The sequence below is a fragment of the Oreochromis niloticus genome, linkage group LG23, assembly GCF_001858045.2.
Source record: "Oreochromis niloticus isolate F11D_XX linkage group LG23, O_niloticus_UMD_NMBU, whole genome shotgun sequence".
Classification (NCBI taxonomy): domain Eukaryota; kingdom Metazoa; phylum Chordata; class Actinopteri; order Cichliformes; family Cichlidae; genus Oreochromis; species Oreochromis niloticus.
The window spans coordinates 44,873,203-44,890,489 of record NC_031986.2 but is presented as its reverse complement, the minus strand read 5'-3'; the positions used below and the strand labels follow the sequence as shown (position 1 = coordinate 44,890,489).

Here is a 17,287-nt window from a genome sequence, read left to right as displayed (position 1 = left end):
ATCTCATTTAAAAGAATCATTCAGATCCACAGTGGGACAGACTTATGTGCTGGACGGTTCCTCCGTTGTTTCCAAACGTTCCTCCTCCGTTGTTTCCAAACGTTCCTCCTCCGTTGCCGATCCCTCCATTACCGTTGCCGTTGGGGAACTTGAATCCATAGGGGTAGTGTCCATTGTGGTGTTGAGAGAAACCGTGTACTTGAGGAACGCCCACAATACACAGACGCCTGAACTCATCTACAAGACAAAACAGAGCACAGACTAGTGGATCCCAACAACTGTTTGATTCAGAGAGCCAAGAAAAACCATTTAGGTGGATTATTACAGCGATTTGGACTGAAAGTGCTCGAATCAGCCGGACTGCTTAAAGCTGGAGTGGATCCACCTGAAATATCCGCTTCCTTCAGCTGCAGTGAGGCCATCGAGTAAATTAATTTACTGGTTTGAGATTTACAGAAACTGACTAAGTAATATGATGAAAGCAACATGCACATAATAGACATGCAGCTATGTATGCACACGTGCTTTTTAACAGTTAACATGGACAAATGTAATCCTCTTAGTTTGGGAAGTGACGATAAATCAAAACACACAAGCCAAAGTTTAACGGTGGAAGAGAGCGAGCACTCTGTAACAGATGAGTTTGGGTCACATGATCTCATCCATCTTGAGCAGGGGGATGATGGGTAATTATCTCCACATAAATCCTTTCCATGCTTCTTTGTTTGCTCTTTGTTCATGACATCATGCTCATCAGCCTAAGTGGATGATGCTGTTGCCTCTATGTCACGAGCTGCAACACAAACTCAAAACAGCCTCACGTTTACAGCGTTGGCGTTGTTTAGTTCGACTCTGCTGAACTCGTTTCACTTGTGCTCTCGCAGCTTTTTAAAATCTCATTTTGTCTAAAGAAAAGAAGAAGGTGCTGAATGGGTTTTCCTGATTTTAATCTCACATGTATCTCACAGAATGAGCCAACAAGTATTTTTTATTATCAGGTTCTCCTAAAAACTCTCTAAGAAGCGTTGCCAACATGGTGTAGCTGAAGTACAGACAGATATTTAAAAGTAGAATGGGAGGCAGAGCCTTCAGCTTCCGGACCACAGCTCCCAGTTTGGATTTGGGAGACAGACGCCCTCTCTACTTTTATGATGAGGCTTCAAACTTTCCTTTTCTAAAGCTTACAGTCAGAACTGGAGCAGGTGACCTTAGTTATGCTGCAACAGGCGGCTGCTGGGGGATTCCCATGATGCACTGGGTGTTTCTTTATCAGTCAGCTTTGTGTTTACACAGCTCTGCATTTAATCAGTAGTTATTATTATTGTCTGGATCGTTTACACAGCGTGTCTTTTGTCCTGTCCCCTCACATCCAACCAGTCACAGCGATTTTATTTCAATTCAACTTTATTTATACTGCGCCAAATCACAACAACAGTCGCCTCAAGGCGCTTTCTATTGTAAAGTAGACCCTACAATAATACATACAGAGAAAAACCCAACAATCATATGAGCAAGCACTTTGGCAACAGTGGGAAGGAAGAAACCTCAGGAAGGGGCGGGGCCATCTGAGAGAAGGAAGACAGGATGGCTGCCCCTCCCTGGGAGCACCTTAAGGTGACAGTGTTGTGTCGGTGCTATATGAATACAATGGAAATGAGCTGAACTAAACCATGAGAGATGTGTCCTCTTTCCTGTGTGTCACATATACTCACCAGACCCTCTGACGGGGCACATCTCAGGGATCTGCCCTAAAGCCCAGCATCGTCCTGTCTCACAGCAACACTGCATCTTGGTGTACTGACCAGTCAGATCTGCAGCACAGCGACCGTTTGCCAGAGCAGAGAAACAGGTTCCCACACGCTGATCTGAAGAAGAAGAATATCAGGTATATAGCTGAAAATACAGTAACAACTAAGACTTAAAGACTTCATGCAAACAGGACAGCAAAACAAAGCTTTGTCGCCACTCGCCAGCCGCTGAGTTACGATTTAAAAAATTCAAATCAACACAAGTTTAGGTCAGAAGGCTGTGCTGCCCTCTGTGTGGTGCCTGGGAGGAAGTTTCTTTATAGGTTAGCAGTGGGAAAGGTTGCCTGGGCTTTCAACTAACAGCAGGCATCTGAAGGGCCTCCAGAAAAGAGGTCTTATTTGTTACAGTCGGCCAGGTCAGGGTCAGTGGGGCAGGACGTGGGGCGGGGGCTCAATGAGCGTATGTAAGGAGGTGACTGAGGGGGAAACAAAAACCAAAAGGCAGAAAAAAATCAAGGCAAAGTGGCAGAGAGATTGTGCATTTTTATCTTTCTATAAACTGAAAGACATATGAAAGAGATGTTTAAGTGCAGAGAGGAAGGAGCAGAAAAGGAAAAACTAGGGAGCAGGGTGGGGGTCAGGGGGTGAGGGAGGAGCGCAAGTCGATTAACTCACTAATGAGCCAGCAGTCTGGAATTAATCAGTTCCATGTGGCGTAATTCTTGCCAGTTAGACAGAACATGCGGTGCTGCGTCTGCGAGCACACATACAGTGCAGCACGCAGACTCATGTTTACAGCAGCACAGAGGTATACCTTCCATACATATTCACAAACATATGCTTTCCACACATGCAAGTACACAGTGTACGCAATCAACTCCACAGACTATAAGATCCAGAAGGTACGACTGAGCTTTAGGCACGGTGGAGGACAAAGGGAACGGGGAGGGGAGGTGCTGATGAGGATGGTGATGACTTCAATTGGATCCAGATGTTGGTTTGCTCACTAGTGTTGCTCCAGTGCACAAGCATATGCTTTCATTTGGTGAGGTGTTTTTACAGACTGACTGACTGGACAGGTCTTCTTTTCTTTTTTTCTTCCAAACTTTCACTGTGTGACGGAGCATTAGGCTCTGATTACTGTCAGGGGCCCCAATAGGTCCCAGTGGTCTACTTCATCACAGCACAGCGCATCCAGCAGAGACGAGAACAAACATCCTGCTTCTAAAACACCAGAGCGAGCGAGCAAACAGTATGCCCTATAAAAATGATTCACTCCTGTGAATTTACTCTAAACACAAAAAACCAAAGAGATCATGTATGGAGCTGAGAGTCAAACAGTCACATGTTGAGGAAACAAGCTGAGACTGTCTTTTGTTTTTAAGCCCAGTTTTGTGGATTTGCGATCAGTGGTTTGAAACATCCAGCTCAGATTGGTTGGTATAGGTTTACTGATCTCCCCTTGGTTTCCTCTCCATCTGTGCAGACAGCAAAGGTTTAGGGGAAAGGATGTACAGGAGCAAGACCAACATCAAACCACAACCCACAGAAGTAAGGCACAGGACATGGATGTCAGAGAGATGTAATGGGAAAAATGGAGGAGGATGGGAGTGTGAGAGTATTCCAGTTTGGGGATTTAAAGGTTCGTTTTTTTAAAAAGGAGACAGAATAAGAGAAATGTTCCACTTATAGATGAAAATGAGCACCGCTCCAGAGTAAACAGCAAGACTTTCTATTGTAAATCACTGAGCTGCTAGCTGAGGGAACGAGCTTTAGTGCGAGCCATGCTTCAGGCAGGAGAAAGATGGAGTGAGAAAGACGGAATAAAGTGAGAGAATAATGTATGACTTTAGGGGAAAGGAGAATAACGGGGCTGAAAGTGATAAAGGGAGAAAAATGGACTCGTATAAAGACAAACAGATGGAGAACGACTGAATCCGGTGACTGGAGCACCGAGTCAGTGTAACACAAACATACCACAGACACATGCACGATCCCTTCTTCATGTACTCTCACATTCCTGCCGGGAGTGACTAATACGCTGACCGATCGATCTAAAGAGACCAAATTTCTCTTTGAGTGATGGAGGTCGTTAGCACACGTATTGATTAGGTTTGGAAACGGGGTGTGAAGTCATGCAGGGACGTACATTTTCAATCCTCAGTACTGACTTTAGAGCTGACAGCTTTTGTTTGAATGTCTTTCCTCTTTGTTTTTTCACCATGCTCAACAATCCACTACATGACTGCGGACTCTCTACCTGTGACATCAGCCCCCGCTCTGTGTATGCGCTGCATGGATGCACACATCTGCACATCTGGGCGTGGCTATTCTTGACATTTTCACACTAAGCTCCACTTTTTCCAAAACAAAGTCAGCGAGCCAAATACCTTCCACGGATGATGGATGACATATGTGAAACTAGGAAATAACTTAAATATTAAATTTAAGAAAGCACGATGGCAGCAAAGAGAGGCTGCTTGGCCCGCTGATGTTTAAAATTGTCAAACACGCTGACAGTGAGTCGTCCGTTTTGGAGCAAAATCTTGAAATGACGTATTAATGCCTGGCTGTGTTTCACTGTAGCTCCATATGGGGGGAGGATTGTCGGGAAGTCCATATGGGAAAGCAACAGAAAATGTGTTTATATTAACTTTGTACTCGCTTATACTTTTTATTTAATCATGAGAGCGCCCCTGTTTGCAGTTTTGTCACATCATCACACCCTGATTCTTAAAATTATGTTGCATAGAGGGGCCACGTTCACAAGTAAATCATATTAAGAGACACGTAAGTCTTATGAGAATATAAATATCAACTATCCCTTTGCATTTTTGCTATTTCTCTTCCATACGGTCTCCATTAACACCTGGCAGAGTCTGACTAGACATGTCAGTTTGGTATGGACTGTATGTGAGTCACTGTGTGTGAATGAGTCACAGGGAGGCTAACATTAGAGCAGATTAATGCTGTCAAGGACAAATAATGTGTGTAAGTTTGTTTTCCCGCACATGGCGACCACAGGTCTGCCGGTCAGCTCGATTCACCAGAACTCCACTCACAGGAAGCGGCGAAGGAGGGAGGGAGGTTACCAGCCAGATGTGGAGCTCTTAGCGAGCCAGGGGGCGAGGAAGTGCACAACTGACAGAGACAGAAACGTCGAAACTGTTTATGTGTGTGTGACTCACCCACACATCTGGAGCCATCTGTGCTGGAGATGTAGCCTCGTGGGCAGGTGCAGACGTAGCTACCGGCGGTGTTGGTGCATTCTCCTCCGTCACACACACCGGGAACGGTGCTGCATTCGTCGATGTCTGAAACAGGCCGTTACATCATAAATACCTCCGTTCATCTGATCATGGAGCACATCTGTTGATGTTCAAATGTTCAGTTCTTTGTTAGGATGCAGTAGCATGCTGCAGTAAAAGTTTATTACACTGGAGCAAGAGTTTCTCCCTCGGGGGAAACTGAAGGAAACCAAATGGATCTGCAGCCTGACAAAGTGGAATTACTTCACTTCTGGTTTGTTCTGTTCTGGCTAAAACTCGGGCTCATCCGCCAAACGTGTAAATAGCAGGAACAATCACCCAGTAAACCACACGGCTCGGAGAAGGAAAGCACATCCGCGCTGACTAATGCATCAAGGTAACATCAAAACAACCAATCAGATTACAAAAATATCAAACAAACAGAAGAAACTAAGAAAAACAATCACAGGCTGGGAACGGGAAATGTCCAGACTAAAACAGAACCTTTTCGTGCACTCCTCCTTCGCTCTTACATTTAGTGTCTTGGCCATAGTTAAGCAGAAAAAGCTGATAGAAAATGAAACCCCATTGGTGGACAGCCTGCAGTGCCACCCGAGCCTCCAGCGTGGTTGCCAATAAGTGAGTATAAAATTTAAACATGGACGAAATAAGCAAAGAGAATAAATTCATGCACAGGTAATCGTTTCCTTTAAAAGGAGTCCTGTTGTGTAATGAAAAAAAGAAATAAACAGTATGGGGTAAATGTAGTAACCACAGTTGCTTTCAATCTATAAATTACGACTAGACTTGAGGCTAAATTCAGAACAGGATAAAGGTCTTAAGCCAAACGTACCACAGCGTGACTCAGACATTATGCTGGTCTGAGAGTATCGAGGTACGGGCAGCGTCGACCTCAAGTTGTATTATTCTGTGAGAGAGGTCCTTGTTGCTCCATGATCAAGGAACCCAAAGTTTTATGGTGTGTTACGCTTATTTATCCATATATGTAATTACTGCGCCACTGCCAGGTATAATTACAGCATCAGTGCAGCGCACAGCTCATGCGGTAATGCACAAGTGAGTGTGCTGAATGCGATCAGCTAGAAAAGTGAAAAGCGTGGTGTAAGTGTTTGTCTGTGCAGGAGTGAAGAGTGTGTAACTTAAATCCACGTGTCCTTTGTCTTTATGTGCCTGCATCTTAGTGTGCAGTAACACCTGGAGCTACAGGCTGTTCTCCCCCCGCTGACAGCAGTGGCAGAAGGCCTAGGTGAGGCTGTAAAAGCCCAGGCAAATAAACCTTACGTCAGCAACAGCAACAGCAAGCCAGACATTACTCCACGCAGAAACAGCGCTTGAGGGACTGCCTGTGTGTGTGAAAGGAAATGTGTGTCACCTGAATAAATGTCTGCAAACAACCATCGAGTCTGCTACGCGTGCACGACTGTGTGTACGTAACATTCATGTATTTGGGAAAAACTCCCACATACATGTAGATAAGCTAGCGTGTAATGTATTCATTTTTTAGATCTAATTGCAACTTTTATATGTGAAAAACAGAGTAAATGCATGAGCATCTGAACGTAAGGGCAACAGTGAGGTCTGTGTGCAGTGATTATGTCTCCCAGATGCTGTTAAGTGTTTCTTTGTTCAGCACTAACAGCTGGTTTTGAGCCAAAGCCTTTCCACTGTATTTATGGAAGAAAAATGAAAGGCGAGGCAGAAACAGGGTAAGGAGGGTAAAAAGCAGAGGCTGTTAAGCAGACCGAGCTAAAAAAACAACAGGTGCCCCGTTGGGTTCAGGTATGATCAGACACCCATGACATCTTAACTGCTCCAAAACCCGACTACTCTAACAATGAAAGCTCTCATTGTGGCCGCTTGTTCATTAGCTAGCAGCGTATTTCAATAAAAAGCCTTCCCAAAGGATCTGGTCTGATTGTGAGGGAGATTTCACTAAACACGGGTTTCCTGCGAATCCGTGACTTAACGTACACGCCACAATTGTTCTTTTGTTTTTTACAAGCTTTGCAAACACTAAACTCTTTCTCCTTCACTCTGCATGAGTCAAATAAACAAATGGCAATATAAATAATGAAATCAACAAAACAGCACGAGGGCTCAACTCATTTTTCAACCAAATTTCAAAATAATTCAATAATAAGACCAAACACGTTTCCCACGCCACGCCTTATTTCAGCTTTTTTCTGAAGATAAAACCAATTTCATTGCTGTCACCTGCTGTTATTATGATCATACCTACTCATATTTTGTTACTGCTTAAGTCCCAAAGGATCCCAAAGTCTTAGCCAGACTGTTGCCAGAGAGGCAGCCGGCTGGTTTCACAATAAACGTGTGGTCAGGCCACATCAACGAGTGGTTTGAGTAATCAGATCACATTGCGTCTTGGTGGTCATCTATGCTTTCTATGATCTGATTGCCCAAGAGCAATTTTAAAATGGGAAATATTTGGTGGGAACTCTTGTGGTGCTTTGACCAGTACTAAGGAAATAATGTCATCCCACAGTCCACACACAGCTCCTTTTCTCTCTTCTCATTGCTTCGATGTGTTCATGCTGCAGATGTCAATAAAGTTGTGGTTGTGAAACTTCAGCATCTGGTTCAAGGCTCCAGCCAGAAGTACAGAGGATGAGCGAGTATAAAAGGAGTAACATTTCTAACCAGCAGGTAGTTTCACATGTTTCAAACAGCTCAACAAATATCACAAATAATACAAAACATACAAACTGTTTCTGTGCAGTTGGGCCCACAACAAGCTAAAGGTACAGAAGCTAGCAAGAACTAAATGTAAGTGTGTGACACATTCGCTCTCAGACAGGGAGCAACAAAAGGAAATATAAAGATTAGATCATAAAGGTTGGAACAAATCAGATCTATGCATGCTGTGTTGGTAAAGTTGTGTGTTTCTTGTTATTGCATAGACTAAACAAAAACAAATGTAACTTTAATAATTTGGTGTTGTTCAGTGGTGGCATGAAGATACTAGACAGCTTAGTGTAGTTACATGCACGCTAAACTTGTTAGTTTGTAGCAATAAGATTAGATAAGATGGATCTTTATTGTCACTTTTACCAGAACAATGAAACACAGTTTGGCAGCTCTCCATTGGCAACTTGTCGGTTTTTACATTTGCATACTTCGAATAAGAGAAAAGATAAATAAAGATAAAATAAGTGGGGTTAGGGTTACCTAACCCTACAATACCTAACTAATACCTAACCCTAACCATACAACTGTAGAATAAACCCTACAATGACGTGAAAGGTTGCAGTAATGCATCCTGTTGGGACGGGTGCAGAGCAAGCTGTGGTGTTCATGGTCAGTGTTAGGCTAAATCAAGGGTAGTAGATATTAATTCAAATTTAAGATGATGATCTGCTTATAGGTCACAAGTCACAACTACTGGAGCTCATTAGACACATTTTCAGTTTTGTGATTATTTTACCCAGGCTGCACTGCTACACCGCATATTCCCCACCTGCCAAATCCCAGTCTAACAGGCGATGGGGAGATACAATAACTGTCAACACTTGGTGGCAAAAAGGTTACAAAGAGTTGCTAAATCTAAGATTCTGGGTTTTTTGTGTCCACCTTCTTAAATCTTAGACCAGGGATGTCCAACTCCAGGTCTCGAGGCCCGGTGTCCTGCAGGTTTTAGATGTGTCCTTGATCCAACACAGCTGATTTAAATGACCTCCTCAAAATGTCTTGAAGTTCTCCAGAGGCCTGGGAATGAACTAATCAGTTGAATAAGGGGTGTTGACCCAGGGTGCGATCTAAAACCTGCAGGACACCGGCCCTCGAGGCCTGGAGTTCCCCACCCCTGCCTTAGGTGTTTCATACATCCTGCTTCAATAAATTCAAGCTCCTTCTCTTCTTACTGTAAATCCTGATCTGAGCTGGCGCTTCGCTAAAATCACGTCTGTGACTCTGGTAGATTCAGTGAACTCATCCGCCCCATTTCCTGCTTCATTCACGGAGACATAAATTACTTTTTAGTGCGTGACGGTAATTGCTTCTCATGAATCTGAAGGTGGAAACCAAAGTTTCCAGCAAATATAAACAGTTGTGTATCTGCTGCTGCTGTTACTCCTGCTGCAAGCTCATAAAAGCAGGACAATAATTCATACACTGACGCAGTGCACCCGCGGTCTTGTTCAGCAGAATAAATGTCATCTGGCTCAAACAGTTTAAAAGCTTTCTGTAATCCTCTCAGACGACTACGAACACATCGGCTTTGGTCCAAAAGACACAACCCCTGCCTCGCTAACTATCCGACTGTTTAACCTGGGCATCGTTTAAATTCCACCCAATCAACACGCTGTAATGTGATCCCACTTGTGTGCGTGCACGTGCTTCAGTGTGTTTGTGTGTATTTATGCGCACATGTCAGGACTACTTTAACTTTGGACACATCTCCGCTTTTAAAGCGCCTGTGGAGATTTGTCGAGCCAATCCCAGCAAACCCGGAGTTATCGTAAAGTACACAGTCTTGACCGCCTCACTGTTAAATCAACAAAATCTCATTTACTTTTAGAGGTTTTTTTTATTTTTGAGGAGACAGGATTGTGGAAAGTCCTTTTAATGGTTTTGGTTAATTATCTATAGCCACTAGATGCAGATTAGCACCATGAACTCAGGAGAAAAATAATGCCTTGCTCAAGAACGCTTAAGAAGGATAGATGGGAACTTATCTGTGACTTACTCGCTGCTTACTTTATTTATGCTGATGTTTTCACATTGTCATTCTAATTTGCAAATATTCTTACCTCTTACTTAGAAGGCTTACCTTCACATTTGTGGGTGGTTTCGCTCTGACGGTGGCCAGCAGGGCATTTACATTCATAAGAGCCGACGGTGTTGATGCAGTTGCCCCCAGAGCACAGCCCTGGCACTGCCTGGCACTCGTCCACATCTACAAAAAAGAAGAAAAGACACTGAAATTAATGACAAGCAAACGCACATAAGAACAAAGGTTGTAGTAATTACTGGAGTTCCCAAAGTTTGGGAGGCACAGCGTCTTATAAAGATGAAATCTGCACAGACTAACTTCAAACAAGATGCAGTGTTCATGGTATCAGTTAATGACAGCTCAAAGGATCTTTTTGTGTCTGGCAAATACTCTCTCGCTGTAACTCTGCATACTCTGTTTTTTCTTTTTGCTAAGAGAATGAGTTAAAACAGGCACTGACTTGGCACCGGCTGCAGTGTCTAAGACCACATCCAGAAAGACCCGCTTCAGCTCTTGCCTGAACAGGAAATGGCTTTTTAAATGTACATTTTTCCCAGCATTAAATGTGAGTCACTTTTACCAGTATTGGGAATATGTCAGTGGGCGTACTCCTTTCAATATAAAAAAAATAAAACTGTTTGGGGCCAACCACTAAGTAGAGTCAGAGCACTGTGAGTGGCTAATCCCTCAGAAAACACTGAACAACATGAATAAATCTGCATACAATGCTGCTTTAATAGGAAACAGTTTGTTTAATCTTCAAAAAGAACGTCCTGTCTACTGTTAATGAGCTCTCCGTGGCAAAGGCTGAGAAAGAAAGCAACTACTGGCCAACATCCTGACGTGGAGCCTGGAGCTCAGTCCTTACATTTGGATTCAGAGTCATGTGTGCTTTGTACTGCTGCCAGAAAGACGTTGCTCCTGGCTCTCTGGCGATTAGGTATCTTTAGTGTGTGTGTGAGTTAAAGACAAGAAAAAAGACAGAAACAGATATTCTGAGAGAGAAGGAAGCACAGACACAGACTCCTGGAGAGGAGTTAGTGACACATGAGCAACCTGGCAACCCCGACAAAAGAAAGGAAGCTGAGGAGCTAAATGGAAATCAGTTACTGGTTCCACATCCTTTACATTTGCCAGTTACGCCCATAAATAAGACAATTATACATATAGATGAGTGAACTGTGGAATTACCATCTCATCAGACTCATAAATTAAACACACTAGGCTTATAAATAATTACTGCAGTGCATTTTCTGGCCCCCAAATATTCATCCCAGCTGTGTTTGAGGTAGATGAGAAGCTGAATACTTACCGTAAGCATCTACCAGCACTCTGACACTTCTGTGTCTGGACTTTCTGGGCCTTGCTCTGCTTTACAAGCGATGCACTATGTCACCCCACAGAGTATAAACACAATTTGTTTGGTGTGGCAAAACTAGCAAAAACTGCATGCATCCGCACACAGCTAGGCTTGAAGCTATCAAGAAATATCACTGTAGCTAAACAACAAGCATCTACATGCATCCTGTCAGTTATTAGGTTTTAGGCTCTGGTCTTTAGCTTTAGCTGAGTTTAGCAATTCAAGTCAATTCAATTTTATTTATTGAAATCGCAACAACAGTCGCCTCAGGGCACTTTATATTGTACAGTAGATCAGTAGTACAGAGTAAATTATATTATATAAATTAAAGTCTGCAATGTCCCACCAGCATGAAGCAACAAAGGGCCTGACTGTGGTCATTTTACCGTGGACATGACCTCCACATGAGTCATACATGGAGAAGGCCTCAGGTTATTAGATATGCACGCACGGGGAGTCTGGTTTTATCTGAGAGGGGGGGTGTCAATCAAAGAGGGGGACTCTCAGTTCATGTTACTGTCACTCTGCTCGCCTGATTTTCTTGACTGTGTTATGTCTACACTGCATGTGTTAAAGAGCAGTAAAGTAAGATGAACAGTGCAAAGGGATACATGTGGATACTTTGTAAGGGAACAGTAACTGGTGGAAGCAGTTTGCTGTTACTGAAAGCTGAAGACATTCCCGTTCCCTAAATAAGCCTCCATCCTCTGTGTATATATTACTTTAGCTGGTTCCCTGAGTTTTGAGAAAAGTTCAGAAAAAGTATCTCAGTGCCCGCCCACTTTGAGTCTGCTGAATGTGATTCTTTGCTCTTTGTCTGGCTGTGACTGTGAGCGGATGCCCCTTCCTGGTCCCTGGGATTGGTGGATTGGACTTTTAGTTTTGGAATGTCTCCGATTTTGTTTCCGTCTGTGGTTTGATTCCGTTTGTTATTCCAGCTTTCCCAGTGTTTCCCTGTCTTTATATGATGTTTAGCATGAATCTTGTCCCTGTGTTTGGTATTTACTTCTGTTCTACTTTCTGTTTGACTTTAAAGCTCAGTTTGCTGTTGTTTCTCAGTGTGTGTCACTGTGTAATCCGTCCCCTTCCTCTTTGTCAGGTCGTCTGGTTGTGTTCCCTTTTGTGCATCCCTCCTTGTATACTGCTCAAGCATTAGCCAAAATAAAAGCCTCCTTTCATTCCATTCATTTTGTACTCACTACATGCATTTAGTACCTCACTAGAAAACAAACCTTCATGTGCTGTTGAGTTATAGCAGCCATCCCACAATGCAATGGGATGTTTAAAAGATCCTCCTTTTACATAATGGAGCTGCCTCTAAGTGGTTAATGATATATATATAAATAAATAAAATACACGTAACATATAATGTAATTGCAAGGAGGTATTTCTGTAGTCTATTGATTACTAGATAGTGGAAAAGGGGTGGGATTAAATAAGCTTATGCTTCTTCCTGCTCCTTTTTGAACATGAAAGTTATTTGTAGTTGTGGTTGCTCGTTTTCCTTTTGTTTTGCTTTGTTTATTTGTCTCTTTTTAATTCTATGTTGTTGTACTTTTTCAACATGTTCAAAATAAAGATTCAATCAATCAATACTTCATATATTCTAATAAAATCAAACTTTCTGTTTCACTGAAGCCTTCGTAGCTTATTCGGTTGTTGATAACATAAGATGACCTTTATTAGTCCCACAGGTGGGAAATTTGTTTTGTTACAGCAAAAGTGCAAATTATGTAGCAGAATTAGAAAACACTGGAATGCAATAAAATAAAATAAAATAAAATATACAATAGAATAAAATAGAAAAACAAATGCTATATACAACTGAGTAAGAAAATACAAAAGTACAACTTCGTCAGAAAAAGAATTGCACATATAGCAGTTTTATTGCACGTGTGAGGGTTTGATCAAAGCAAAAGTCTTTGTTGTGGAGTCTGACAGCAGTGGGGAGGACAGACCTGCGAAATCTGTCCCTCCCACACCGTGGGTGCCGCAGTCTCCCACTGAAGGAGCTGCTCAGTGCTGTCAGAGTCTCCTGCATGGGGTGGGAGATGTTGTCCAACAGGGATGACAGCTCAGCCACCATTCTCCTGTCACTCACCACCTCCACTGGGTCCAGAGGGCATCCTAGAACAGAGCTGGCCCTTCGGATCAGCCTGTTCAGTCTCTTCCTGTCCCCGGCAGAGATGCTGCCGCCCCAGCAGACCACACCATAGAACAGGGGTGGGCAATTCCAGGCCCTGAGGGCCGGTGTCCCTGCAGGGTTTAGATCTCACCTTGGGTCAACACACCTGAATCACATGATTAGTTCGTTACCAGCCCTCTGGAGAACATCAGGACATGTTGAGGAGATAATTTAGCCATTTAAATCAGCTGTGTTGGTTCAAGGACACATGTAAAACCTGCAGGGACACCGGCCCTCGGTGCCCACCCCTGCCATAGAAGATGATGCACCAAATCTGGTTTACTATCAGGTGTTTGAACTTTCATCAAAGTTTTTTTCTCCCATTAGGACAGTGAAACTAATAAACTAACAGGCTGAGGCTTTATGTCACACATTTGGAGCAAATAGTTCAAAACAACCAAACTACGTGTCGGTGGACTCCTGTCCTATACCGGTCGTGGCCCCGTTACGCGTGTGGCGTCACCTCTCAGAGGCCCGCTCTGAGGCGCCGCATGGACAGCTTCAGCTAAATTAAGACCTTAACAGGAAAATACAAGCTCGTATCCGGACTCCTGTGTACATGTAAACACGCTCTGTGCTGTTATCACTAGTCTGAGGATGTTGTACAGCAGGAACTCCAGCTGAGACGATGATGGATAAAGTGATGGTTTGGATGTTTATCGTGCACGGCTGTGTGTGTCTGTGTGTGTGTCTGTGTGTGCGTGTGTGTTATTACGTGCGTTCTTTTTCATCTCTGTTAACATGAAGTGGTAAAGACGTTCTGCCAGGTGTGTATACAAGAAGACAGAGAGCGTGGTCTGACCTTGGCAGGCTCCAGTGCGGATGTTGGGTATGAAGCCTCGTCTGCAGGGGTGGGGCTGGGCAGGACACTGCTCGCAGGGGTGGCCCCATGCTCGGCCAATGGTAGCGCAGCACAGAGTTTTGGTGCAGACGATTCCACTGAGCTGGCCCTGACACATCTGGTTGTTCACCTGGGTGAAACATGGCCCGGTCCTGTAGTCTGCAGTTTAACAGTGAGATCAATCCTTTGTTAATTGGTGGCTGACTTAATATTTCATTGACTCAATGATAAAGCAGTGATTCATTTCCTGGAGCACATCTGGTGCAGGATTAAATGAAACCACACAGTACATAAATGAGACATTTCTAAATGGAGGAGGCATATTTCCTGCAACATCTGAGTCTTTTCACTTCTTCCTGCCTTTCTTCGTTTACTAGATTTCGGTGCAACATTTTGGAGAGATGACTAGCTATTCAAACACATGCCTGCAGTTTAGTTTCTGTATCGAGCACTGGCTTAAAAACAAGAGGAGACAAGTTTAGGAGTCCAAGGCTTTCGATAAACAACAGGAGGGTTGGTTCCACTGAAACAGGTTAGTTCAGGCCTCAGATTTCAAACATTAGCTTATTAAATTTGCTCACATTAAGCTGTAAAAGTGGTTTCACTCAGCAGGAATTTGGCAATCTGATAAGAATGACTTCTGCGTATTTAGAGCTTCTATTAGAACCACATTTAACGGACAAACTGAAGCTCTTTAACTAGGAGCTGACGGTAGGCTAAACAGTGGAGGTTACAATTTCCGTCACAATTATGACTCAACCAGCTAAATAACTACCACAGAAAAAATGAAAGGGCATTTGGACACTTCTGTAATCTATCCTGGGGACAATGCCTATTATTTTGGCTGTGCAAAAACACATTGCTGCTAATGACCAACACTAATGTTGTGTTTGAAATGAACACAAACATCTCAGACGTCAGACTGATTCGTGCAGCTGTGACAAACAGAGCTCTGGTTTGATCAGTTTATCAGCACTGTTTACTGAGGACACCAGCGTAAGTAGTTAATGCTGGAAATTTGCCGCACGCACCCTGGGCTTTGTTTTTTGGACATGCATGTATTTTTCTAGACATTTAGAATCACACACACATGGTAACAACAGCAAAAATAATTGCACGAGAAAAGCAATCACCACTCTCGTGCTGCACTGCTGCCTGCCAGTGAAAATGGCATAATCTTGTTAACTGCACTTCACAAATCAGACTCGGTGAGCTCACGCTGAAACCATTTCAGCAATACAATGTTCGTCCTTTCAATCACATACAGCCTAATGATTGCTTCTCTTGTGGGAGAAACCCCTATTAAGTTCTCTGCAGTGGCGCCAAACTTAATATAGCCTTCATTAAAAGGAAAGTACGAGAGAAAAAGAAGCAGATTGTTAGATTGTCACAGGAGACATGAAAGGCTAACTGCATGGTTGGCTCGCCAAGGCTGTGACAGAGAAAGAGCGCTGCCCGCTCAGCTCTGAGGACGAAATGAGATGAAAGATTGGAGGATTCGAGAAGTGGTGGCTGTCAGTCTCCAGTCTTATTGCCCTTATTAGTTCCTTGTGCCATATGAAAGAGGATCACAAAGAATGGGCCAAAAAGTAGGAGAAGCAAGAAAAAGAGCAGAAAGTAGGTCAAACTGAGCGTGCAGCAGTTTGCAACTCTCACCCATCTGTCTTCATTTCTCTTTGTCCACTTCAGGTCTGTTTGTCTTTCACTCTAGTCTGCTTCCTGCTTGCCTCCCTCATCTGCTCTTTGAGCTTTCATCTTCATGTGACCTGGTGTCACATGACCGACTGTATGTGATGCATATTTCTCACGGTTAGCTCTAAAGCAACATAATGCACGCAAACGTCTCCGTGCACAAACACACAGAAAATGCACATTTAATTCCAGATTAAAAATGAATAAGAAAGAAAAAGAAAAAAGCTGCTGGTAATTTATAATTTACATTTATGTCAATAAATCCAGTTCAATCAATGATAAAGGTCTGACTAATAACACTGCTCCTGCTCTTTATCAAAAAATATTCTTCTATGTCACAACTGTGACACAGAAGAATAGCTTCATACACACACACACACACACACACACACACACACACACACACACACACTACTAGCAAGCTGAAAGACAAATAAGAAAAGCAAACAAATTCCGCTTGCTTTATCCGTTAAAACCAAACTGTTTAAATTGACATTAAAAAAGAAACAAAAGGAAGAAAATCCAACTAAAAAAATAAAAGTCATGGGGCGATCGTGGCTCAAGAGTTGGGAGTTCGCCTTGTAATTGGAAGGTTGCCGGTTCAAGCCCCGGCTCGGACAGTCTCGGTCGTTGTGTCCTTGGGCAAGACACTTCACCCGTTGCCTACTGGTGGTGGTCAGAGGGCCCGGTGGCGCCAGTGTCCGGCAGCCTCGCCTCTGTCAGTGCGCCCCAGGGTGGCTGTGGCTACAGTGTAACTTGCCATCACCAGTGTGTGAATGGGTGGATGACTGAATGTGGTGTAAAGCGCTTTGGGGTCCTTAGGAACCAGTAAAACGCTATACAAATACAGGCCATTTACCATTCCAGCCTCCAGTGTTTGATTTTGTCCCTGCATTAAAAAATAAATGGACTCTCCCACGCTCAAATCATCGACACTGAATAACCAAACGCAGCGGCCAAGTTCAGCAGCGTATTCGTGTGTGCTAAATTAAATATATATGCATGCACATTCTTTCTCAAGCAATGCCCCACTGTTGTCTGTCTCTTACACACATTAACACACAAGAATGCGTCTGCTTGTCTGTGTACATGATGGAAAACACAGCATCTGCATGAGCTGCAGCGTTTAGCTAAGCAAGAGACTGGAGCAGCAATCACAGCTTAGCTGAAAAGCAAAGAGTAACGGTGAATAAAGCTCTCCTGTCTCAGTGTCTGCTCTCTCCAAAGTGTGTGTGAGCCATGTGTTCAGGGTTTTGTTTGTCATGCACGTAAATTTGAATTTGGAAACAAAAAAAATAGCCTCAAGCATTCAGCTGAGAGCTCAACAGGTGTGTCAGGGCAACGTCATCGGTGTGTTATACATGTAAGTTTAGTAGACACATGAAAGCATGAGCACTGGCAGGTTTGGACCGGAGACAAATGAAAAATCCTGAATTGGTCTGGCTGACAACATTAGGAAGCAA

The 17,287-nt window shown here is 43.4% G+C and overlaps 1 protein-coding gene across 3 annotated transcripts in view; it reads right to left on the bottom strand.

The window, feature by feature from the left end:
- Positions 1–17,287, bottom strand: part of fbn2b (fibrillin 2b) — a 62,401-nt gene that overhangs the window by 23,431 nt on the left and 21,683 nt on the right. For all 3 annotated transcript variants that reach the window (XM_025903032.1, XM_019351879.2, XM_025903033.1), the window contains exons 6-10: positions 14,094–14,291; positions 9,804–9,929; positions 4,937–5,062; positions 1,713–1,865; positions 43–237 (exon numbers count right to left, since the gene is read on the bottom strand). In XM_025903032.1, the coding sequence (XP_025758817.1) occupies positions 43–237; positions 1,713–1,865; positions 4,937–5,062; positions 9,804–9,929; positions 14,094–14,291 (798 nt within the window). The remainder of the gene's footprint in view (positions 1–42; positions 238–1,712; positions 1,866–4,936; positions 5,063–9,803; positions 9,930–14,093; positions 14,292–17,287) is intronic.